A 25,484-nucleotide genomic window follows, 5' to 3' on the forward strand; every position below is an offset into this window, starting at 1 on the left:
TCCTCTGTGGAGTGTACGGCTTATAGTGTCCTATGGACAGATCCTTCCATCTCCTCTGTGGAGTGTACGGCTTACAGTGTCCTATGGACAGGTCCTTCCATCTCCTCTGTGCAGTGTACGGCTTACAGTGTCCTATGGACAGGTCCTTTCATCTCCTCTGCGCAGTGTACGGCTTATAGTGTCCTATGGACAGATCCTTCCATCTCCTATGTGGAGTGTACTGCTTATAGTGTCCTATGGACAGGTCCTTCCATCTCCTCTGTGGAGTGTACGGCTTATAGTGTCCTATGGACAGATCCTTCCATCTCCTCTGTGGAGTGTACGGCTTACAGTGTCCTATGGACAGGTCCTTCCATCTCCTCTGTGGAGTGTACGGCTTATAGTGTCCTATGGACAGGTCCTTCCATCTCCTCTGTGGAGTGTATGGCTTATAGTGGTCCTATGGACAGGTCCTTCCATCTTCTCTGTGGAGTGTACGGCTTATAGTGTCCTATGGACAGATCCTTCCATCTCCTCTGTGGAGTGTACGGCTTATAGTGTCCTATGGACAGATCCTGGCAAGCGCCCAACTTTTTTATGGAGGGTGCTTAGGGACTGGTGGTCCCCCCTCCCCTTCCCAACCTCAGGTTTACGCGGGTCACCTGGCCCCTGTTATGGTTTCTGGTAGCTAAGGGGTTAATGGGATTGTGAGAATGCGTCATAGGGGGGGCGTAGAGGATATGTTTCTCCTCCCTCTATCTAGGTTATATAACTCCCCCCTTTGCTGCTGCACTTCCTCTTGATCGCGGAAGCCGAGTTTGGTAGGTCTGGCTGTCCGCTCTGAGATGACCGCAAGGGACCCTTATGGCGCGATACTCTGGGAGAGGGCTGGCTGCATTCCTTCTTGAGCAGCCTTGGCTCCCCTCTGCACTCTTCTTCTGCTGCTGTTGTTGGTGATGTGACGGCGCTGCCGCAGGCTGCAGGCAGCCCCGTCGCTTCCCAAGGAGGCCGGCGGTCCGCACGGCGCACCCGCCCTCCCACCCGTTTAGGCCATAGTCCCCCCGCTACCACCGCGGCCCCCCTTCGGTCCTCTGGCACTTACCTCAGCTCCCGGCCCGGCGCATGCGCTGCTACGTCCGGCCGGCATCTTGGTGCGGCGCTTCAGTGCGCCTTAGCCCCGCCCCTTCCGGCTTCTTCTTCCTCCTGCGCGCCGGAATTAATCAGCGCGTGGCAGGCGAGCATTAGGAGTGTCATGGGAGCGCAGGGCAGCATAGAATCGGGTGATTCCCCCCCCGACCCCCCCCTCCTTCTCAGTCTACAGCGCTGGCTGCGATTATGAGCGCTGGCCAAGGGGGTGCAGGGGTTGCCCCCATGTTAATTGCTGATGGCCAGGTCAGCTTAGTAGGGTCTGGTAATTCACTAGGGGAGCCTCCTATGGTGGCTGCCACCCCCTCTCTGCCGCCCCACCCCTCCCTGCCGCCCCAACCCTCTCTACCGCCCCAACCCTCACTGCCGCCCCAACCCACTGGTAACAGCGCTAGGTCGCGCAGGCACAAGGAGATGTCTAAAACCTCAACATCATCACCGGATAGCAGGAGGCGTTATCGTCGTCACTCACGCAGGCGCCGGTCCCGTCACCGTTCCAGGGTTTCCGGGAGCAGCAGGCGTTCCAGGTCCTCTAGATGGCGCTCTCCGTCGTCAATCATCACCCAGCTAAAGGTTACCTGTTGTCCGAGTGTTCATTAACTGGTTTAGGTTGCAATTAAGGGGAGCCACATGTTCGGCAGAGGTGCCGGTCTCCGGTTCTTACCCCCTCCCCCTTCCTGATTACCAACAGTCTTCCATCTCCTCTGTGGAGTGTACGGCTTATAGTGTCCTATGGACAGGTCCTTCCATCTCCTCTGTGGAGGGTATGGCTTATAGTGTCCTATGAACAGGTCCTTCCATCTTCTCTGTGGAGTGTACGGCTTATAGTGTCCTATGGACAGATCCTTCCATCTCCTCTGTGCAGTGTACGGCTTATAGTGTCCTATGGACAGATCCTTCCATCTCCTCTGTGCAGTGTACGGCTTATAGTGTCCTATGGACAGATCCTTCCATCTCCTCTGTGGAGTGTACGGCTTATAGTGTCCTATGGACAGGTCCTTCCATCTCATCTATGGAGTGTACGGCTTATAGTGTCCTATGGACAGATCCTTCCATCTCCTATGTGGAGTGTACGGCTTATAGTGTCCTATGGACAGATCCTTCCATCTCCTATGTGGAGTGTACAGCTTATAGTGTCCTATGGACAGATCCTTCCATCTCCTCTGTGCAGTGTACGGCTTATAGTGTCCTATGGACAGATCCTTCCATCTCCTATGTGGAGGGTACGGCTTATAGTGTCCTATGGACAGATCCTTCCATCTCCTATGTGGAGGGTACGGCTTACAGTGTCCTATGGACAGATACTTCCATCTCCTATGTGGAGGGTACGGCTTATAGTGTCCTATGGACAGGTCCTTCCATCTCCTCTGTGGAGTGTACGGCTTATAGTGTCCTATGGACAGGTCCTTCCATCTTCTCTGTGGAGTGTACGGCTTATAGTGTCCTATGGACAGGTCCTTCCATCTCCTCTGTGGAGTGTACAGCTTATAGTGTCCTATGGACAGATCCTTCCATCTCATCTATGGAGTTTACGGCTTATAGTGTCCTATGGACAGGTCCTTCCATCTCCTCTGTGCAGTGCACGGCTTATAGTGTCCTATGGACAGATCCTTCCATCTCATCTATGGAGTTTACGGCTTATAGTGTCCTATGGACAGATCCTTCCATCTCCTCTGTGGAGTGTACGGCTTATAGTGTCCTATGGACAGATCCTTCCATCTCATCTATGGAGTTTACGGCTTATAGTGTCCTATGGACAGATACTTCCATCTCATCTATGGAGTGTACGGCTTATAATGGTCCAGGCACGGGATGCTAATAATGTGGTGATATGTGTGAGATGGGGAGGACAGGTGGGAGGTTAGGGATAAAATACTCAAAGAAGGGTCCTAGTTTACAAAGTATTTCAGGAAATCTCAGGACAGTGACTTTTCCTATACTTAAATTAGTAAGGACAGGTCTGTATGCACAGGCAGAGGGAGAAACAGGGTCACCCAGTAGCACAGAGCATTTAAGGAGAGGACTGTACTGGTCTTGCTTTAAGCAGCAACATGTCGACTTACGTTGTTGAGTTAGTCATGGCTGGACTATACTTGACAACCATATCATGAGGACACTGGGAATGTGGGTTTGTAAAAATTTCCATCGAGTAGACACAAAACTATAAAAAACACAAATTTTCCAAGTCTCCTTGAAAAAGAAAATCTTTTTTATTTCTAACTTTATTATAAATCATGTCCACAATACCCAGCATATAAGAAATCCTGAGGATATCCAGTGCAAAGTTCACCACCACCAATGATTTCATCCCATGTGAAAATCCCTGGTGAAGTAAGAGTGAAAGTGCCAGAAAGGGGCTTAGCAGGGCTGCTCTCAGTCCCTATGATAGGCCTTGTGTCAAATTTTGGAAAAATTAGATTAGTGGCCGAGTGCAGTTCATTTGTGTGACAATTGTATCCAGTGGCCTGAAAGAAAAAAAAGAAGGGTATTTGTTAAAAACAAGACGTCAGTGGTGAAGGAGTGCTGGGGCAAGACCACAACATGCCATGTGTTTGTTACGTGGTGAGGTCCAAAAATCAAACTGTACCTTCTACATGGTTATAGGTAATATTAGAGAAAAGGGGCCCTTCGACATGAGCAATGTAGGCCATAAAACTCAAATACTGCCATACAGAGCTAAATAAATAATAGCTTTTTGATTCAATGCCCACACAATACAGCCACATAATCATACAATGCTAAATAATACTTCTATACAATGTCCACACGATACTGCCACAACAATGCTAAATAATACTTCTATAAAATGCCCACACAATACTGCCACATAATCATACAGTGCTAAATAATACTTCTATACAATGTCCACACCATACTGCTACATAATCACACAGTGCTAAATAATACTTCTATACAATGTCCATACCATACTGCCACACAATCATACAGTGCTAAATAATACTTCTATACACTGCCCACACAATACTGCCACATATGCTAAAAAATATTTATATGCAATGCCCACACCATACTGACACATAATCATGCAATGCTAAATAATACTTCTATACAATGCCCACACAGTACTGCCGCATAATTATACAATGCTAAATAATACTTCTATACAATGTCCACACTATACTGCCACAACAATGCTAAATATTACTTCTATACAATGTCCACACCATACTGCCACATAATCATACAGTGCTAAATAATACTTCTATACACTGCCCACACAATACTGCCACATATGCTAAATATTTCTATGCAATGCCCACACCATACTGCCACATAATCATGCAATGCTAAATAATACTTCTATACAATGCCCACACAGTACTGCCGCATAATTATACAATGCTAAATAATACTTCTATACAATGTCCACACTATACTGCCACAACAATGCTAAATATTACTTCTATACAATGTCCACACCATACTGCCACATAATCATACAGTGCTAAATAATACTTCTATACACTGCCCACACAATACTGCCACATATGCTAAATATTTCTATGCAATGCCCACACCATACTGCCACATAATCATGCAATGCTAAATATTACTTCTATACAATGTCCACACCATACTGCCACACAATCATACAGTGCTAAATAATACTTCTATACACTGCCCACACAATACTGCCACATATGCTAAAAAATATTTATATGCAATGCCCACACCATACTGCCACATAATCATGCAATGCTAAATAATACTTCTATACAATGCCCATACAGTACTGCCGCATAATTATACAATGCTAAATAATACTTCTATACAATGTCCACACTATACTGCCACAACAATGCTAAATCTTACTTCTATACAATGTCCACACCATACTGCCACATAATCATACAGTGCTAAATAATACTTCTATACAATGTCCACACTATACTGCCACAACAATGCTAAATCTTACTTCTATACAATGTCCACACCATACTGCCACATAATCATACAGTGCTAAATAATACTTATATACACTGCCCACACAATACTGCCACATATGCTAAATATTTCTATGCAATGCCCACACCATACTGCCACATAATCATGCAATGCTAAATAATACTTCTATACAATGTCCTCACTATACTGCCACAACAATGCTAAATAATACTTCTATATAATGCCCACACCATACTGTCACATAATCATACAATGCTAAATAATACTTCTATACACTGCCTACACAATACTGCCACACTGTTAATGTTTGTCAGGGAAGTGAAGGTTTTTATGCTCCTCTCTGAGGTTGTTCTTGAAGGTCCAGTCCTTGGGAGCCTCTTAGAAATTGAGGGCCCTGAGCAATTGCCCAGCTTGCTACCACCTAAAACTTGAACTACTCTTCTTTACACCAGAATATTGATCTCTGTACATGATGTGAAGGGGAGTCAACTGATCATACGTGCAACCATTTTTTTTTTAGCTATTTTTGCTTTGTTTTATTTGAAAATGTTATCATCATAGATTTTGTTTTACTGCTGAATTTTTAGGAAAACAACTTTTGGGATCTGATTGTTCACCCTGCACATGCAAAGGTTCATTTTTCTACCAGTGTTATGCCTCATTCACATGCCAGTGTTCAGTCAATTTAGAGCCCAAATCAGATGCGGTTCTAAACACAGAAGAGGAGCAGAACTTTCCCTTATACCTCATGTCTGTGGAGGCTCCGATCCTGGTTTTGGCTCATAATCACTGATGGAAACCACCGACCAGAACACCGATGTGCTGCTATATTACAGCACAACTATGATCATTGACTACGGCTGCATTGTCTGCTAGAAGTCTGTTCACTATCTTATCAAAGGCTTAGTCTGCTGCTACTCCCACCATGCTTTACACTGCAACTTTTTGCTTGTTTATGCAAACAGAAGGCCAAGGATGAGCTCACTTACAGATGCATCTCAATAAATTAGAATATAATCGAAAAGTTCATTTATTTCTGTAATTCAGTTCAATAAGTGAAACTTAGATCTTCTATAGATTCTTTACTCGCAGAGGGATCGATTCCAAGCATTTATTTATTTATTTTAAGGAGATCCTGACTTTTGGGTTTTCATTAGCTGTAAGCTGTAATCATCAGCATTATAAGAAATAAACGCTTGGAATAGATCCCTCTGTGTGTGATGAATCTACAGAATGTAGGAGTTTCATGTATTGAATGGATTTACTGAAATAAACACATTTTTCGATGATATTCTAATTTATTCCATTCGTATATCATTATAATGGTTACAGGCAGGTAATAACCTAAGAACAATGTATCCAGTAGATCAGTGAGGATGATGGTCTCCAAACAATACCTGAATAATAAACCAGAGACAGTGCTGATCTCTAGGATTCTTCTTCCTCCTCCTCTTCCTCACCTTCTTCTTCGTCATCTGCTTCTGCTTCCTCCTGAAAGAATAGAGAGAACAATAGTAAGGGGCACGAAAGTTGAATCTAAGTCCAGGGTCACAGTGAGGAGTGCCATGAAGGGCGCCAATGAGCCATGCCCAAGGCATTTAGAAACAGGGCTAGGGCAGCAATGGGCATAACTGGTGACTGTGATGCAGGTACTGGAGGACATTGCTTAGATGTTGGGGCTATGTGGGGGTAACAGGGCACTAAATGGGCACAGTAAGGCACTATATCAGCCTCGTATGGCACCACGGTTTGGTGTTATGAGTGGACTGTATGACACAATTGTGGTAAAAAAAAATTCTGCTCTAGGCAATGTGAGATGCAGTTTGTCGGAAGGGACAGGTCTTCATGGGAAAGGGTTGTGGACAAAATTGTGCCACAATTCTGGAGGAAGCCAATCAATAGTTGGTACAGAGCAAAGTATCTATTCTTGCACCACATTTATCATCCTGAGCCACTGTGATAAATCTGGTGCAGGTCTGGGCAAGTATCTGGGCACTGTACAGCACCATTTATCTGGGCACTGTTCAGTACTATTTATCTGGGCACTGTTCAGTACTATTTATCTGGGCATTGTACAGCACTATTTATCTGGGCATTGTACAGCACTATTTATATGGGCATTGTACAGCACTATTTATCTGGGCATTGTACAGCACTATTTATCTGGGCATTGTACAGCACTATTTATCTGGGCACTGTTCAGCACTATTTATCTGGGCATTGTACAGCACTATTTATCTGGGCACTGTACAGCACTATTTATCTGGGCACTGTTCAGCACTATTTATCTGGGCAATGTACAGCACTATTTATCTGGACACTGTTCAGCACTATTTATCTGGGCACTGTTCAGCACTATTTATCTGGGCACTGTTCAGCACTATTTATCTGGGCAATGTACAGCACTATTTATCTGGACACTGTTCAGCACTATTTATCTGGGCACTGTTCAGCACTATTTATCTGGGCAATGTACAGCACTATTTATCTGGACACTGTTCAGCACTATTTATCTGGGCACTGTACAGCACTATTTATCTGGGCAATGTACAGCACTATTTATCTGGACACTGTTCAGCACTATTTATCTGGACACTGTTCAGCACTATTTATCTGGGCACTGTTCAGCACTATTTATCTGGGCACTGTTCAGCACTATTTATCTGGGCACTGTTCAGCACTATTTATCTGGGCACTGTTCAGCACTATTTATCTGGGCACTGTTCAGCACTATTTATCTGGGCAATGTACAGCACTATTTATCTGGACACTGTTCAGCACTATTTATCTGGGCACTGTTCAGCACTATTTATCTGGGCAATGTACAGCACTATTTATCTGGACACTGTTCAGCACTATTTATCTGGGCACTGTTCAGCACTATTTATCTGGGCACTGTACAGCACTATTTATCTGGGCACTGTTCAGCACTATTTATCTGGACACTGTTCAGCACTATTTATCTGGGCACTGTTCAGCACTATTTATCTGGGCACTGTTCAGCACTATTTATCTGGGCACTGTTCAGCACTATTTATCTGGTCACTGTTCAGCACTATTTATCTGGGCACTGTTCAGCACTATTTATCTGGGCACTGTTCAGCACTATTTATCTGGGCACTGTGTAGCACTATTTATCTGGGCACTGTACAGCACTATTTATCTGGGCACTGTTCAGCACTATTTATCTGGGCACTGTTCAGCACTATTTATCTGGGCACTGTTCAGCACTATTTATCTGGACACTGTTCAGCACTATTTATCTGGGCACTGTGTAGCACTATTTATCTGGGCATTGTACAGCACCATTTATCTGGGCACTGTTCAGCACTATTTATCTGGGCACTGTACAGCACTATTTTTCTGGGCACTGTACAGCACTATTTATCTGGGCACTGTACAGCACTATTTATCTGGGCAATGTACAGCACTATTTATCTGGGCACTGTTCAGCACTATTTATCTGGGCACTGTTCAGCACTATTTATCTGGACACTGTTCAGCACTATTTATCTGGACACTGTTCAGCACTATTTATCTGGACACTGTTCAGCACTATTTATCTGGACACTGTTCAGCACTATTTATCTGGACACTGTTCAGCACTATTTATCTGGGCATTGTACAGCACTATTCATTTAAGCAATGTACAGCACCATTTATCTGGGCACTGTGTAGCACTATCTATCTAGGCACTGTACAGCACCATCTATCTGGGCTCTGTACAGCACTATTTACCTGGACACTGTACACCACTGTTTATCTAGCCACTATATAGCACTTTTCATGCACAACAGTATGACAGGATATTTCTATATAAATATGTTGTTTATGGTCCTTGATGAGGCAGCTCTTATTGTTACTGGTCCCATTTTACCTCCACAGCTGCTTCTGCTTCTTCTTCTGCCTCTTCTTTTGCTGTTTCTGGCTCTTCCTGCAAAAGTTATAAGCGATAGTAAAAACATTTTAAGGAGGAGTAAACCCAGAAATACATGAGAGTAAACTGAAAATGAACATCCCCACTGTGTTTGCAGGATTTTTCTTTTTCTTTATTAGTGCCATACCTGATGAACAACCATTTAAAAGAGGCCCTGTCACCTCTGCTGACATTTCTGTTTTAGCAACTACTTTCATTCTCCATGAAATGAAAATTCTGGAGTATATACCCAGCTGTACCTTTATTACAGACTGCTGCCAATGTATTGATTACCTTCTAGTAGGAATAATAGAGGAACTGCACAACATAGAGTTATATTAATCGAAAAAGGAAGGCTATATTTACATCACATCTGATGGCCTGACATGTGCCAGAAGAGTGTGGTATTGACATTCACCGGGCCAGTGTAGCTTTATTTTACTATACAGTATAACATAGTACACTATGCTGTTCAGTGCAGAGGCATCCAGTAAAAAATAAATAAATAAATACTGCACAATATACTTTTAACAATAGCTCCCTATGGTCAATGCATGCCACTGTATGTCTACACGGTGCATACATCAGAGCCTTCCATTGGAGGTGCATATTGGGGGAGACATGGATGTCTCTGCACTCAGGGGCATATCTTTAGGGGGTGAAGAGGTAGCAATCACCAAAGCCACATTGTCACGGATGGTGTACAGGAAACAAGACAATACCATATAAACAATGTCTCTCTGGATCCACAACTAAGGAACAAAGGGAGACCCCTGCAATAGAGCTGCCGCTCTCCCTCACTGCTCAGCCTATGCGAACACCCCAAAGGTTGATGGCCGCATATCCACGTTCCTCGGCTATCTATTACGTGAAGACCCTACAATAGTGAAGGGACACGACCACCGGCTCCCTACACTGACACGGAGGGAGTCAGGGTCACCTGGATCCAGAAAAGACAAAAACATAAATACATAAACAGCACTTATCTGCAGACGACTGAGGACCGAGGACTGGGAACTGGGAACTGGGAACAGCATGCACACACACTCCAGGAAGTTGTATCAGCCGCACACTACTGCATTATGGGGAGGAACTTAAAGGGTAGCGATCAGTCTGACTGCATGACAGCTGAGATAGACTAACGAGATGAGAAACTAAACCAAAACAAAGAAATTCAAGGAGGAGGATCTGAGAAGCTCCTGTGAGCGCTTCTCAGCTGTCTGGCTGGGACACACATAAGAAGACCCCAGTATTATAAACGGCATATGGTAGGCGGGGGCCCTGTTACAGATTTTGCATTGGGATCCTGGCGCTTCCAGTCACGCATCTGCACATGTTTAGAGATTTGCCTCTAATGGCTGCTCAGTATAATGAATGTATATCATACCGGCTTCTCTTCAGGAGGATTAGCATCGGACTCTTCTAGCTTTTCCTCTGTCTTTTCGTCAATTACAGAAGGTGTGTCACTAACCTAAAAAGCAGATGATACAGATCAGTCAGCAAAAAGTAGCAAATATTCAGAACGCGAGACTCTTGGGAGAGCAGGATAAAATTCATTATGGCTGAGTGAGGTCACCTTGTTGTGGCGGGTGGGCTCATGCAATTTAATCAAAATGCGCACTGAGAACCTAATATTTATAAGTGTAGGAAATAGCACAATAATGTTTTTTAAAAAGAATAAAATTGAGACAGTTCAGGCATTTTAGGATGCGGTGATGATCTTTATTTATGTATTGCTTATTTTTATCATAGGGAATTTGTAAAAAAAATATATATATATTTTTTTAAAACTTTTTTTTTTTTTTACCTTTTTAACCCCCCCCTCCCCCAGGGGATCTTGAAAATGTGATCTTTAGATTGCATTTCTCATATTTTACTAAAATTCTTACACCGCAGATTATGATGAATTGAGGCTTTTCCTATGGAGCCCTGCAGGCCTCCATAGGAACTACAGCTATAATACCATGGATTTCTTCACAGAGACCCAGGGTATTAGAAACAACCAATGGCTCCCCCCCATCACCATACGCAAAATCAGTTTTGGCCCCTGGAGTGCAGCGCTCCTGGGGATAGCTGTTTAAGATGCTGTGGATACAACTGACCGCAGCATCAGAGGGGTTAAATGTCTGCAGTTGACGTTATCGCCCATCGCAGATATTAGTCCTGGGTGTCTGCTGTGTGAAACAGCAGGCACCTGGTGGCTATGACGCCTGCACCGGAGTGTGCGCCATCTTTAAAGATCTGACATCCGCCGTACATGTATGGCGCATGTCAGGAGGGGTTTAAAGGGAACATGTCAAGAGAGGCCCTCTGGTTACAAAACAGTGGGGGTGTATCATAAGGGGAATCTTTAAAGTCTGCGTTGCTGTAATTTGTGCCAAATGTATCAAATGGCGCACAATGTTCGATACCTTTGGTGCATCTTTAATTCCTCCTATAGATTAACCATGAGATGGAAATGGAGAGAGTCACGTGGGCAGCAGCCAGTGGTGTATTTACCATGGAGGCCAAGGCCATGACTGTTCTGGAGAGGGGGCGGAAACTGAACTTCTCCTGCTTTTTGACTTAAATCTATGGTATTTTCTCCCAATAGGGGGAGCTGAGTGCAAACAGATTTTTACAGATGCCATTGAGTTTAACGGTAGCTATAAATTCCAGTGCCACTTAGTGTGGGCTACAGGCATGAGGGAACTCAGGAAACTGTATGGGGGAGATTTATCATGCCAGTTGTCTGATGTGAACACACTGAAAAAATGTATTACAAGGGTCATTTTTTAAGACTGCGTTTCCAATAATTTCTGCCAAATTTATCAAAAGTGGAACGTTGCTGGATAAAAAAAAACATAACACTTTTGTGTAGAGATGTTACTCCAGTTTTTTTTTAATGCCATCTCCCTACTGTAGTAAGGCTTCTTGCACACGAACGTTGTGTGCCTGTGGCCATATTGTGTGCCCAGGTCCGCAATACACGGGCACCGGCCCATGTGCACTCCGCATCACGGATGCGGACCCATTCACTTGAATAGGTCGGCAATCACAGGGATGTGGAACAGAAGCACGGATCAGAACCTCACGGAAGCACTACAGACTGCTTCAGTGGTGTTTCTGTCCGTGCCTCCGCACCGCAAAAAAATAGAGCTTGTTCTTTTCTTTGCGGTGCGGAAGGATCACAAACCCATTGAAGTTGTATGGGTCTCGATCCATCGCGGCCGCCGCATGGATATTGCCTGTTCATTGAGGACCGCAAATTGCGGTCCCCAATGCACGGAATGGATGCACAATGTGCAAGAGGCCTAAGATCAGGGGCGTAGCTAATGGCTCATGGACCCTGGTGCAAGAGTTCAGCTTGGGGCCCCCCTTCCCTCAGTGCTTTGTGGCCAGGGGCAGGAAGCGCATAGCCTTCGTGCTGCCCGAGGCTAAAATTGAAACGGCATCCCTGCCCCCATGCCAAATTCTTGATTTAACCCCCTTCCCTTGAGCCAGAGGTGTAACTTGACCAGCATGGACTTTCTATAATACTGTTGTCTTCTTATGCACCACAAGGGTCTTTGGGCCCCCTCAGGCTCCTGGGCCCGTTAGCGACTGCTACCTCTACACCCCCTATAGCTACGCCCCTGCCTAAGATTGTGACTTTTTTTTTTTTTTTGCAGCTTTTTTAAACATCCCAATTGTGCATTCTTGGACTTTAAAGAGCTGGCCATCAGCATTCTAGGCCAAAACCCGGCTGCAGGGCCAGCAGCCTTGCCTGAATCTCAGGTTTGTCAATCAAAGACTGTCAATGTAGGGCCGGCTGGAGTCAGTCAAGCCACTCAGGCTCCAGTAACAGATGTAGTGGCAGCACTAATGGAGCAGGTGAACCATCTCACTCTGAGCTTAGAGAAAGTATGCAAGAAAATAGAGGAGTGGGAAAGACCAATACTGCTGGACGATGAAGGCCCTTTTCCTCCAAGGCTCCCACCTGCATATAGGGATGTCTACCCAAAAGAACCTGATGGACGGCCAAATTATCGGTCTAGAAATCGAAAACAGCCTGTTTGCCACTACTGCAAAAAATATGGACATACTGAATCAGTGTGCTGGCAGTTAAACGGGCAACACCTGAGGCAGAGGACCGCCCCTTTGGGAAGTAGAACAGTAGGTCCAAAGGATCCAAGCTGGATGCCTAAATACGTGGGATCACGTCCAAAAATTAAAATATGTATCAACAGGGTACCCTTTGAAGCCCTTCTGGATACGGGGTCACAGGTCACCACCATCCAAAGACCTGCCTTTGACACGTTCTGGGATCCAAGTCTCCTCACCCAGCCACCAGAGTCCTGGCTAGATATCATTGCCAGCAACGGGAAGCCAGTGAAAGTCCACGGATACTGGGAACCTACTCTTCAGGTGGGAGAGGCCATCTTACCACAGCAAGGTGTAATTGTGGTACAAGCAGGAGATAAAGGAGGACACCCTGTGATCCTAGGGACCAGTCCTTAAAAACTGTTACTCTGAAGTGCTTGAGGCATTGACCCAAACGATATCCTCAGCCTCGCCTGCTTCCAGAAGGGTCATTCAAAAGACTATCAGTGTGCTGTGCGCTCAACAAAGGTTTGCCAACAAAAAAGGGGAAATTTGTACTGTTCGGATCCGGGACAACCAGCCAGTAATCCTGCCTCCAAATTCTCAGATCATCCTTTGCTGCCGTGCGGTGTTAGGGATCCAGGGTCAGGACTACCAAGCCCTAGTGGAACCTATCCAGATTGAGAATCACCCCTTCGTACGGACAGCCAAGAGTCTGGTGACCGAGTCCCAAGGTAAAGTGCCTGTCTGTTTAATTAACTTTGGTGATCACCCCGTTACTCTTTTTAAGCACTGCCCCGTTGCTCAGCTTTTCCAGGTGTCTTTCCAGGATGTGATCCGTCTGCATGCCATGGAGGCGTTCCAGACCACACAGAGCAGCAGCATCATCGCCAACACCTCAACAACATCCTAGTGGGAAGAGCTTCATGTGGGGAACAAATCCACCCCGAAAGAGCAAATAGAGGGAGTTCTGAATCTAGTGAGAGAACATCACAAGGCTTTCAGCAAGCACTACACGGACTATGGAGAGGTCAGTGTAAACAAACACACCATACCCACTGGCTCTCATCCTCCTATCAAGGAGAGACACAGACCCATACCACCTACTACCTATCAGTCTGTGAAAGAGATGATACAAGAGATGAAAGACTCTAATATAATCCGGGACAGTCACAGTCCCTGGGCTGCGCCTTAGTCCTTGTCCGAAAGAAAGATGGCAGTATAAGGTTCTGCGTGGATTACAGAAAGATCAATCAAATCACCCACAAAGATGCTTATCCACTACCACGCATTGAGGAGTCCTTGACTGCCCTGGGGTCATCAGCCTATTTCTCCACCTTGGACTTAACTAGTGGGTACTGGCAAGTGCCTATGGCCCCGGAAGATCCAGAAAAGACTGCTTTCACTACACCTATGGGCCTGTTTGAATTTAACTACATGCCGTTTGGACTGTGTAACGCTCCAGGGACATTTCAACGGCTGATGGAACGTTGTTTAGGCCATAAGAACTTTGAAACCGTATTGTTATATCTAGATGACGTCATTATATACTCCAAGACGTATGAGGACCACCTAGCACACCTGGCGGAAGTGTTCCAAGTCCTTACCAAATATGGTCTCAAAATCAGGCCATCTAAGTGTCACCTGCTGAAACCAGCGGTAAAATACCTAGGGCACGTTGTCAGTGCCGAAGGAGTACAGCCTGATCCTGCTAAACTTGCTGCTGTCCGCAATTGGCCTACTCCTACCACCGTAAAAGAGGTGAGAAGCTTTCTCAGCTTTGCAGGGTATTACAGGCGTTTCATACCCCATTTCACACAAATTGCGGATCCAATCCAGGAACTCCTGAGAGGGCACCCTAAGAAGAGTCCAAAGACTCCTATTCCTGTTGAGTGGAGCGAAGAACGGGAGATTGCCTTCCAGCTCCTCAAAAAGAAGCTGACCGAACCCCCTGTTCTGGGTTACCCAGATTATCAAAAGCCGTTCCACCTCTACACAGATGCCAGTAAAAGAGGCCTGGGGGCTGTGTTGGCTCAAGTGCAAGATAACAAGGATATCTACGCCAGCAGATCCCTGAAGGGAGCTGAGAAGAACGACTAGAACTACAGTTCCTTCAAGCTGGAGTTTCTTGCCTTAGTGTGGGCTGTGACCGAGAAGTTCAAAGACTATCTCGCTGCCACGCCATTTGTGGCCTTCACGGACAATAACCCCCTGGCGCATCTGAATACCGCCAAGTTAGGGGCTCTGGAGCAAAGATGGGCCTCCCGCCTCGCCAACTATGACTTTACTGTGAAATACCGGGCAGGCCGCTCCAATGACAATGCTGATGCCCTGTCTCGGCTCCCCACTACAGAAGCCCCAGATGAACCAAAAGATGCCTGGGAAGAAGTGGAAATGCCAGCGTTCTACAATAAATTTGCTCAGCAGGATAATATTCGCACTGAAAACCATCCTGCTGCTGATCCTTCCTCACCGGATATTCCTGAGTCCAGAGGCGACCAAGAAAGGTGGATTAAGCTCCAGTCCGAAAGTAGAGTCCTCGGTGAACTGCTCGACTTCCTTACCAGTGGGAGGACTCCTGAGAGAGTCCGCAGGAGGAGTGCAGACCTAGAACTGATGAGACTTTGGAGACATCGCCACCTACTTTTCCTTCAAAGAGGCCTGTTGCTCAGAAGGAGCCTGGACCCAGTGTCCTGTGATAGGATATATCAAATCCTCCTACCACATCGAGATGCCAGTCTGGTGCTAGAAATGTATCACAACCAGTCCGGACACTTCGGCGTACAGAAGACTGAGGCCACCATTCGCAGAAGATTCTATTGGATTGGGATGAGAGACGATATTGAGAAATGGTGCCGATAATGCACTGCCTGCGCTGTGGGGCGAACTGAACGTCATGACCAGAGGGCCCCTCTCCATCCTATCGTAAGTGAAACTCCTTTAGAACTTGTTGCTATTGATCATGTGAAGTTGGAGCCGAGTCGCTCAGGGTATACTTATGCCATGACCATTATTGATCACTTCACTAAGTTTGTCGTAGCAGTGCCTGTGAAAGACCTGACAGCTAAGACTACAGCAGAGGCGTTCTGGAAACATTTCCTTCTGCCCTACGGCTGCCCAGAGAGAATCCTCACCGACCAGGGGTCTGCGTTTGAGTCACAGCTGTTCCAAGAGATGTGCCTGCTGCATAACTGCCAGAACGTCCGGACCACCGCCTATCATCCACAAGGTAACGGACTCTGTGAAAAGATGAATCAAACTCTCATCGAAATGCTGAGAGCAGTACCCCCAGAGACAAGGGGTAATTGGCCTACTCTGCTGCCACAACTCATGTATACCTATAACAACACAATTCACTGCTCCACCGGTTACACACCTTTCTATCTGATGTTCGGCCGTCAAGGGAGGTTGCCTGCTGATCACTCCCTAGATATACAAGTGCCCGATGTCATTAACCCACTACCAAAAACTGATTGGGTAGTGGAGCATCAAAGACGTCTCCTCAATGCCAAAGAGATCGTTCAGGAACGCATAGAAAATGTCCGGGAACGACAACAAAGAGACTATGACCTGGCTGCTCATGCGGAACCCTTAGCTCTGGGAGACCTGGTGTGGTTGAAGAACAACCATAGAACCAGTAAATTGGACAGTAAGTGGGAAAGGATTCCCTATGTTATTTCTGCCATTCCTAACGCTGAGGCTCACATCTACCAAATCTCCAGAGAAGGTAAAGGCTCTCAAGTTGTACATAGAAATCGGTTGAAACCCTGTATAGAAGGAGAACCTGCAGCAGAGGACATTGAACCAGAATCTCCTGAACCTGAGTTGCCAGCCCAACCTGCTGATCCTATGCAGGCTGTTGAGAACCTGATACATGATAAAGATCCACTTCATTGGTTTCTCACTCCCTGGTTAAACCTGGTAGTACCTGCTCCTGTTCCAGTTGTTTCTCCATCCCAGGATGAACCCACTTCAGCTCCTGTTATTTCTTCGCCTCAGAGTGTACCTGAAGGCGCTCCAGAGCCTGTGGACTCCTCCAATCCTCCTGAACCAAGTCAGGAGGAATTTCCGCCAGTAAGAAGGTTCACGCGGTCTACCAAGGGGCACCCACCTGTTAGATTTGGAGACTACATTATGGGCCCAGGTAGCCCCTCACGGGAAACCCCTGTTTAACCCTCTACAAGCCTTGGGTACGGACTCATTGTGTTCCTTGAGCCTCTAAGAATTGTTATTTTGTTCTACATTTTCTATGGACTATCCTGGTATTATTGATACGCTGCACCAGGTCAGCGCCCCTGTTCCCTTACATTATCCTGAGAGAAGAGAACGACGCCCCTTGTCACCACACTTTCAGTGAAACAGTTTATTATATTTCAATTGCTTAAGTGGTGATTACTGTGTATGCCTGTTCTCTATTTTGTCTTTCAGGCTGCAGTATCCAGCTGGGCAGGGCCCCTCCATGTTGCGCCGAGGACGGGCAACATTGTAGCATGGGGGTATGTAGTGTCCCACTAGGTAAAGGTGGGCGCTACACAAGGGTTAACATGTCTTTTGCATTAATGTGATGTTTAATATGCATTTCCCTGTGTTATCTGGGTGTCAGGCCTGTTAGGGTGTAGTTTAGCCTCCTAGACGTTAGAGGGAGCTAGAGAGCCCTAAGTATATATAGGTAGGCCCAGACAGGGGAGAGGTAGTTCATTCCAGGTGGCTAGAAGAGTAATGTAGTCAGCCTGAAGCTCCTGAGGCTAAGTTAGCTCAGTAGAGTCACCCCAGAAAAAGGACCTACCTCCTGGGAGAAACCTGCAGTTACCCACAAACCAAGCAGCGTCCTTGCATCCAACTAAGATAAGTAACCTGATGAGCAGAGGCACTATAAGTTACAGTCAAGAGTCAATACTGGAGGAAGATTCATATACCAAGGATTAAAGCCAGCATTTAGGCATCCGGGCCTTGGGATCCAGCCAGCTAGAATAGCTGAAGGGGATAGTGCAGCATAGGTCTGCTAAGCATTAACTTTATACCCTCCAAGTATCTTGCCAGCATATACCTGCCATACTAAGAAGTAAGCCTGCTTGTGGAATATTGCTGTAAGGGACTGCATCATTATCAACTGTAAACTGTCTGTACAAAGTTGGACTGTTTTCCAAAGTAAAGCAACGTTTGGTTCACTATACCACCTGTGTACCTCAATTACTGCTACTAGAAAACCGGTGTGCCACCGTTACAGGCACTGGCGTCACGATCCTTAAAGGGACCTTGCCTCAGGCACTCAAAACACCTGCAACATCCAGGGCACCTCACACACCATCAGGCCAGGTCTCTCCATACAGAGTGTGCCCCAGAGGAACTTGTATCTACCTCTCCTTCACTGCCGCATGCCTGCCCAGGGTCCTCCAAAAAGTGAGTAACCCTCGAATTGCCCATAACCGTGACCTCACTATCGCACTACCCTGCAGGTCTGGCCTGTTGCATGATCGCCTCTGGCCCCTATTTGATATGGACTGGTCACAGTTGGTAAAGGTCTAAAAGCACAATGGCAAACCAAGCAACAAAAAACATCTAATGATATAATTGATAGTATAATGTAGAGTGTCACTAGCTGAACACAATAACAAATGTGCAAAATCAAATAGAGTAAACAATGATATTATAAATGTATCAAGTCACGATGATAGAAAAGGAATATAACCTAGTGATACCACTGCAGCATAGAATCAAAAATACAGATCAACTGCACATATTACCTATGTCCGGAAGCGGTCTGGTCCACCTGGTCAATGCTGATACCTCGACGCACGTTTCGCCAACCCACTGGCTTCAAAGCCTTCACAAGGCTCCGGGCTGCTATAGTAACTAATTGGATTTCCCAGCTCTGACTGAAAAACAGACGTGTATCTAACTGCTCAGATGCTGCGGTCACTATTAAATGTGACATCTGAAGACCGGGATCAAAGTAGTCTCCAATCCCAGTCATTGAGGCCAGGTGTCAGTTGGCATCTACCACGTATGGTGTGGGCTCAACTTAGGAGCCCATTCCATACACCCTTACAGTTGCGTAATTTTGCATCAAGGGGGCATTCACACTACGAAAGGTATGGAGCCGTGCCTGGTACACAACGAGGGGAGTGTGGCATTTTCTGGGCCGTCCTGGCCCCTTTAATCTGGGAAGGGGGGGGGCGGGTGCCTATAGATTGGCATTGGTAAGCTATTAAAAGGGAAAGACTATCAATGCTCTAGTTTCAGAGAACCCCTTTAATAAATTGGCCAGTGGTTCCTCTTCTAGGGTACTCCACAAATATCCCCCCCCCCCCCACCCCCAGTTATTACCCCAGGCCTAAAGGTAGTGAGAGTGAAGTGGTCCCTGAAATTAAGGGGGCTTTACAAGAATTTAAATAAAGCACCTAACCATAAGATAGACCATGAATGTAAATTTGTAGAAAGGTCTGTCCCAGGTGTCACTGGAAGAGCAGCCAGGACAGCGAGCAAACAGGGAAATCTGCTGCATGTCAATTTATGCCGTGGCTTTCACCATTTGCAATGAACAGTGAAGCAAATCTGCTACAAATGTGCATCGATTTTGCAAAATTGGTTGCAAAGATGGACATACCCTTTAAATCTTAGGCTACATGCACAGGACAGTGAAAAACGGTCGGGTGACAGCTGTTATGACGAGATGGAAGTTTTCAGAACCATTGCAGTCTATGGGGCTATTGATATGGCTGTTTTTTTTAACAGCCTGTGACTACTGGCCGTCAAAAAATAGGATATGTCCTATTTATGTCTGTTTTCACAGCCAGACAGACCCCATTGAAATAAATAGACCAGTTTTTAATGGGTCTAATGGGTTAAAATGCCTTTCAGGAATAAAAAAAAAAATATATATATATATATATATATATATATATACACGTCCAAAGAACGAGGCAGCACTCCAAATTCTCATGAGGGGGTGATGACCCAAATTTATTACCCAGGCAACGTTACTGCCTACTCAATGAGGCCTTTGTCGTTCTTTGGACGTATTTACAGTGGAGGAGAAGCCTGTATTCCCTGAAGAGTTGCACCCTATTCACACCGTCTGACTGCGCTGCTGCTCTATCTGTGTTGATATATATATATATATATATATATATATATATAAGGAAGAAGTAGGACTGCACTCCAAATATGTGGTAAAAACAGCAGTGGTTTATTCACCCATAATATGGCAAGTCTTGCGACGTTTCGGCTCACAAGAGCCTTCCTCAAGCATGGTAACAGTGAAAGTGAAACAAAATACACAGAAATACGACCTTCGGTGGCGATGGGGCCCACATATACCATCACGTTCGTTGCGCGTCTCCAGCTCTTCATTGCGCATGTACACACTGACCTCATCATGTGAGTCATAGTGCAAAGATCACGCGCATGCGTTCTATGCGATCGACGTGAAGGCACCATTTTACTTAAGGGAAACCAACCCTATAATTCCATTCATATAGTATATATGACTGTTGTATGAATAAGATAATTTTATATAAAAGCGCGACCGCTGTAGGGATCTCCTACATACACCAGCATCTGGACCGGGATCCCGACCTTGCGGGCAAGACACCAGACCAGAAAGCCACGAGTGTCATAGGAGAACATTTCCATGATCTCCGCCAACAGTCAAGGCCCAAATGCTGGTAATTTTAGCAGTCATAGAGGGATGATTACTCTATCATATCAACAGTCATATCATGTAGATATAAAAGTGCAAACGTATATCTAGAATAACGCATAGGCATAAAGACGCTGATATCCACATTGGGCCGCATTGTCTCCAAAAGGTCAAGATTCAGGGATCCACATCCAATATAGTGAAAGTGTACAAAACCTAAAGGCAAAAGAAAAAATATTTTAGTTTCCGAGTAAATTGTTACAATTATATAATGATCTTTCACAGTTATCTTGCACCAATATACTGATATGACACGAACGCATATATGCAACTGGACTAAAAATGACCCGCATATCCATAAAACTCTCACCTGAACTCGATATTGAGACCCTTAGGGTACAAGCTGTCCAAATCATAAATCCAGCGTAACTCTCTTTTTTTCAAGAGAGTTAGGCGATCACCGCCTCTTCTGGGGAGCCTGACCTGATCTACAATCCAGCATCTTAAATCCCGCTCGGAATGTCCTAGGGATCCAAAATGTCTGGATACTGGTAGATCAGTGCGTTTCTTCCTTATTGAATTCCTGTGGTTATTCAACCTAACGTTTAGTTCTGTGGAAGTTTCCCCGACATATAATAGATTACAGGGACAGGCCAACACATAAATCAGATATGACGAGGAACAATTCAGATGGAATTTTATGGGATACTCTTTATTTGTCAACGGATGTACAAAAAATCTGGCTTTACAGATATGACGACAATTGACGCAGCCGAGACACGGGTAACACCCGAGGCCCGGCTGCGTCAATGACCGCTGCACACTGATTTTTTTCGGACCTGTATCTGCCCTGACCAAATGGTCTTTAAGATTTTTGTTTTTACGGTACGATAGAAGGGGAGGAAATTTAAATTCTGGTACGTCTGTAATAGACCTGCTTAAGATACTCCAATTATCCCTAAGGATACGACCTATCTCCAGACTACATTCAGAGTAGGTGGACATAAATGGTATCCTCTGGTTTTTTTGGGGAATAAATGATGTTATTTCGGTGTTCATATCTAAAATTTTATTTTTATGTGTATCTAGCAGTTTACGGGGATAACCCCGGTCCCTAAATTTGCCTGCCATCGTTTCCAATGTATTTAACAATTCGGTGTGGTCAGAGACAATGCGTTTTGTACGTAGAAATTGTGAATGAGGAAGGTGTTTCTCTAGGCTACGCGGGTGATTGCTTTCATACCGCAAGATAGTATTCCTATCGGTCGACTTCACATACAATCCTGTACTAATTATGCCATCAACCAATTTCACATTGGTATCCAAGAATGACAATTGTGTGTTGGAGTATGATATGGTATATTGAAGATCAGGGTCTATGCTAATAAGGTATGTATGGAACTCCCTTAATTGTGATTCAGTACCAGACCACAGGAGGAAGACGTCATCTATGTATCGCCACCACCTGATCACATGTTGAAAGTGGTGGGATACATAGATAAAGTCCTCCTCCATGTGTCGCATGTAGATATTTGCGTACGTTGGGGCCACATTGGACCCCATCGCCACGCCACGTTTCTGATTGTAAAAAGTATCTTGAAACAAGAAGTAGTTGTTTTCAAGAATCAGTCTCAGCAAAATGTTTATAAAGCACTTTGCATTCTGTGTTACGGGCGAGTCATCCAGATATTCGTTGACTGCACCAATGCCCTTCTCATGCCCTATTGACGTGTATAAGGACACAACGTCAAAGGACACGAGAGTCACAGTCTGCATCTCGCTGACATCCACTGCCCTCAGTTGTTGTAAAAAGTCGGATGTATCTTTTATATAGGACTTTCCAGCCATTGAAAATTCTCTGAGTATCCTGTCAAGAAAGATGGATATTCTACTAAAAACAGAATCAGAGCCAGATACGATGGGGCGACCGGGGGGGTCCACAAGACTTTTGTGGACCTTGGGTAATATGTATATAACGGGAGTAACGGGAGTTGTTATCGTCAGATACTCCCTTAATCCCTCATCTATGATACCCCCGGCCACCGCATTGGATAGACTCCTATTGATAATAGCCATAATGCGAAATTTCGGGTCACCTTGCAGTACACCATATACATTTGTGTCATTCAGTTGTCGTTCAATTTCTCGGATATAGTTTTGTGTGTCAAGAACAACCACCCCACCGCCCTTATCGGCCGGTTTGATAGTTAACTGGGGGTTGTTCTTAAGTTGAGATAGGGTCTCAATTTCGGCAGTAGTCAGATTAGGATTGCTTACTCTCGCTGTGTCCCCGTATAGGGATTTCAGCATACTGACATCTCGTTGAACTGCAGAAATGTAGGCCTCTATCGCAGGTTTATCTACATTCGGAAAAAAGGCACTTTTGTTAGATAAACTTAATCCTTTAAGTGAAAATTCGCTGAGGCATGTTTGTGCATTTGCAGTACGTCCCTTAAAAAATACTTTAAGTTTAAGAGAACGAAAAAAATCAATTAAGTCCATCTCTAAGTCAAACCAGTTTACCTTTGTGCTCGGGCAAAACGTGAGACCCTTAGACAGGACACTCAGCTGGGCTTCAGTCAGTTCAACTGAGGATAGGTTAAAGACTATTGTCTCTTTCTCTGTGATGGCGTCTTTGTTGATTGTAGTCTGGTTCTGTTGTACCGTTGTTTTCCCTTGTCTTCGATACCGGCGGCCTCCTCTCCTGGTCCTTGTTCTTTTCTTTTCTTTGTCTCTGGGTCCACCCCTAAAAGAGCTTGGTCTTTATCTGTGGGCGATTGTGTGTACTTCCTCCTTTTCCGATTGTCACGGTTGAAGCTCGTGGATGGCTGGTCAGTTTGCCAGGTGTATATATGTCCTCGTTTGTAATCATCTACATCACGTGACCATTTGCTCCTTTTCCCTTCCTCCAACTCCATCTGAAATTTATTAAGTTGATCTTTGACTTCCTCTTTATATTGAATAAAATCATCAGCAGGTAATTGTATCTGCAATGTCCGTTCTACCTCTGACAGTTCTTCAGAGAGTGAGGCCACTTCTATTTGCAAAAACTCGATGTTCAATAAAATATAGTCAAGCGAATACCTGTTAGATAACATCTCAAAACGTTTGCAAAATAAATCATTATTTGGAAAAAGATTTGGCCGTAAATTTGAGCGCATTCCTCTCGGAATTTTCTTTTCTTTATAATATTGTCCCAAAGGAAGAAACGCACTGATCTACCAGTATCCAGACATTTTGGATCCCTAGGACATTCCGAGCGGGATTTAAGATGCTGGATTGTAGATCAGGTCAGGCTCCCCAGAAGAGGCGGTGATCGCCTAACTCTCTTGAAAAAAAGAGAGTTACGCTGGATTTATGATTTGGACAGCTTGTACCCTAAGGGTCTCAATATCGAGTTCAGGTGAGAGTTTTATGGATATGCGGGTCATTTTTAGTCCAGTTGCATATACTGTATGCGTTCGTGTCATATCAGTATATTGGTGCAAGATAACTGTGAAAGATCATTATATAATTGTAACAATTTACTCGGAAACTAAAATATTTTTTCTTTTGCCTTTAGGTTTTGTACACTTTCACTATATTGGATGTGGATCCCTGAATCTTGACCTTTTGGAGACAATGCGGCCCAATGTGGATATCAGCGTCTTTATGCCTATGCGTTATTCTAGATATACGTTTGCACTTTTATATCTACATGATATGACTGTTGATATGATAGAGTGATCATCCCTCTATGACTGCTAAAATTACCAGCATTTGGGCCTTGACTGTCGGCGGAGATCATAGAAATGTTCTCCTATGACACTCGTGGCTTTCTGGTCTGGTGTCTTGCCCGCAAGGTCGGGATCCCGGTCCAGATGCTGGTGTATGTAGGAGATCCCTACAGCGGTCGCGCTTTTATATAAAATTATCTTATTCATACAACAGTCATATATACTATATGAATGGAATTATAGGGTTGGTTTCCCTTAAGTAAAATGGTGCCTTCACGTCGATCGCATAGAACGCATGCGCGTGATCTTTGCACTATGACTCACATGATGAGGTCAGTGTGTACATGCGCAATGAAGAGCTGGAGACGCGCAACGAACGTGATGGTATATGTGGGCCCCATCGCCACCGAAGGTCGTATTTCTGTGATCCACATTCAGTATGTCACTTATGTAATTGTGAATTTAACTTATACAAAGTACTGTACACATTTTAATTCCCACTGAAGGGAAGGCATCCCTTAAATTACACATTGTGTAGCACGTGTCACTTTATGCATATGCACTTTATTGATTTGTATCAGATGTATGTAATTGCAATTGATTGTAACCACACCCTTATGGGTTGGACACTTTGCAATATGCCTTTATATTGTTTCACTTTCACTGTTACCATGCTTGAGGAAGGCTCTTGTGAGCCGAAACGTCGCAAGACTTGCCATATTATGGGTGAATAAACCACTGCTGTTTTTACCACATATTTGGAGTGCAGTCCTACTTCTTCCTTTTTTTATACTATTGGGGTCTGCCGCTGCCCTGCGTTGGACCGTGCACCCGCAATCTCTATGGTGACACAGTAAGGGGTTGTGTCTGGCAAGGCAGGCATTTTCCTTCTAGCATGTGCAGCTGGGCTGGTTTCCAGCCAGATGAGGTCAAATACCGGACCGGAGTTTAAGTGTCGGTCCGGGTTTTGGCAGCATCTGGCTGTCCTTAAATAGGCAGCTGGGCTCAGCAGAGATGTCTCTGTTTTTGTGATCTGAGGCTTTGTGCCGTGCTGGAGGGCTGAGAGCCACACGCTGGGGAAACAGGCCCCCTAAAG

The 25,484-nt window shown here is 45.0% G+C and overlaps 1 protein-coding gene across 1 annotated transcript in view; it reads right to left on the reverse strand.

Annotated features, from left to right (window-relative positions):
- Positions 1 to 3,311: 3,311 nt before the first annotated feature.
- Positions 3,312 to 25,484, reverse strand: part of LOC120994477 (SH3 domain-binding glutamic acid-rich-like protein) — a 96,489-nt gene continuing 74,316 nt past the window's right edge. Inside the window, exons 4-7 of the mRNA XM_040423083.1 lie at positions 10,356 to 10,439; positions 8,930 to 8,986; positions 6,450 to 6,543; positions 3,312 to 3,590 (exon numbers count right to left, since the gene is read on the reverse strand). Of these exons, the coding sequence (XP_040279017.1) occupies positions 6,481 to 6,543; positions 8,930 to 8,986; positions 10,356 to 10,439 (204 nt within the window). The 3' untranslated portion in view covers positions 3,312 to 3,590; positions 6,450 to 6,480. The remainder of the gene's footprint in view (positions 3,591 to 6,449; positions 6,544 to 8,929; positions 8,987 to 10,355; positions 10,440 to 25,484) is intronic.

The sequence above is a fragment of the Bufo bufo genome, chromosome 3, assembly GCF_905171765.1.
Source record: "Bufo bufo chromosome 3, aBufBuf1.1, whole genome shotgun sequence".
NCBI lineage: Eukaryota > Metazoa > Chordata > Amphibia > Anura > Bufonidae > Bufo > Bufo bufo.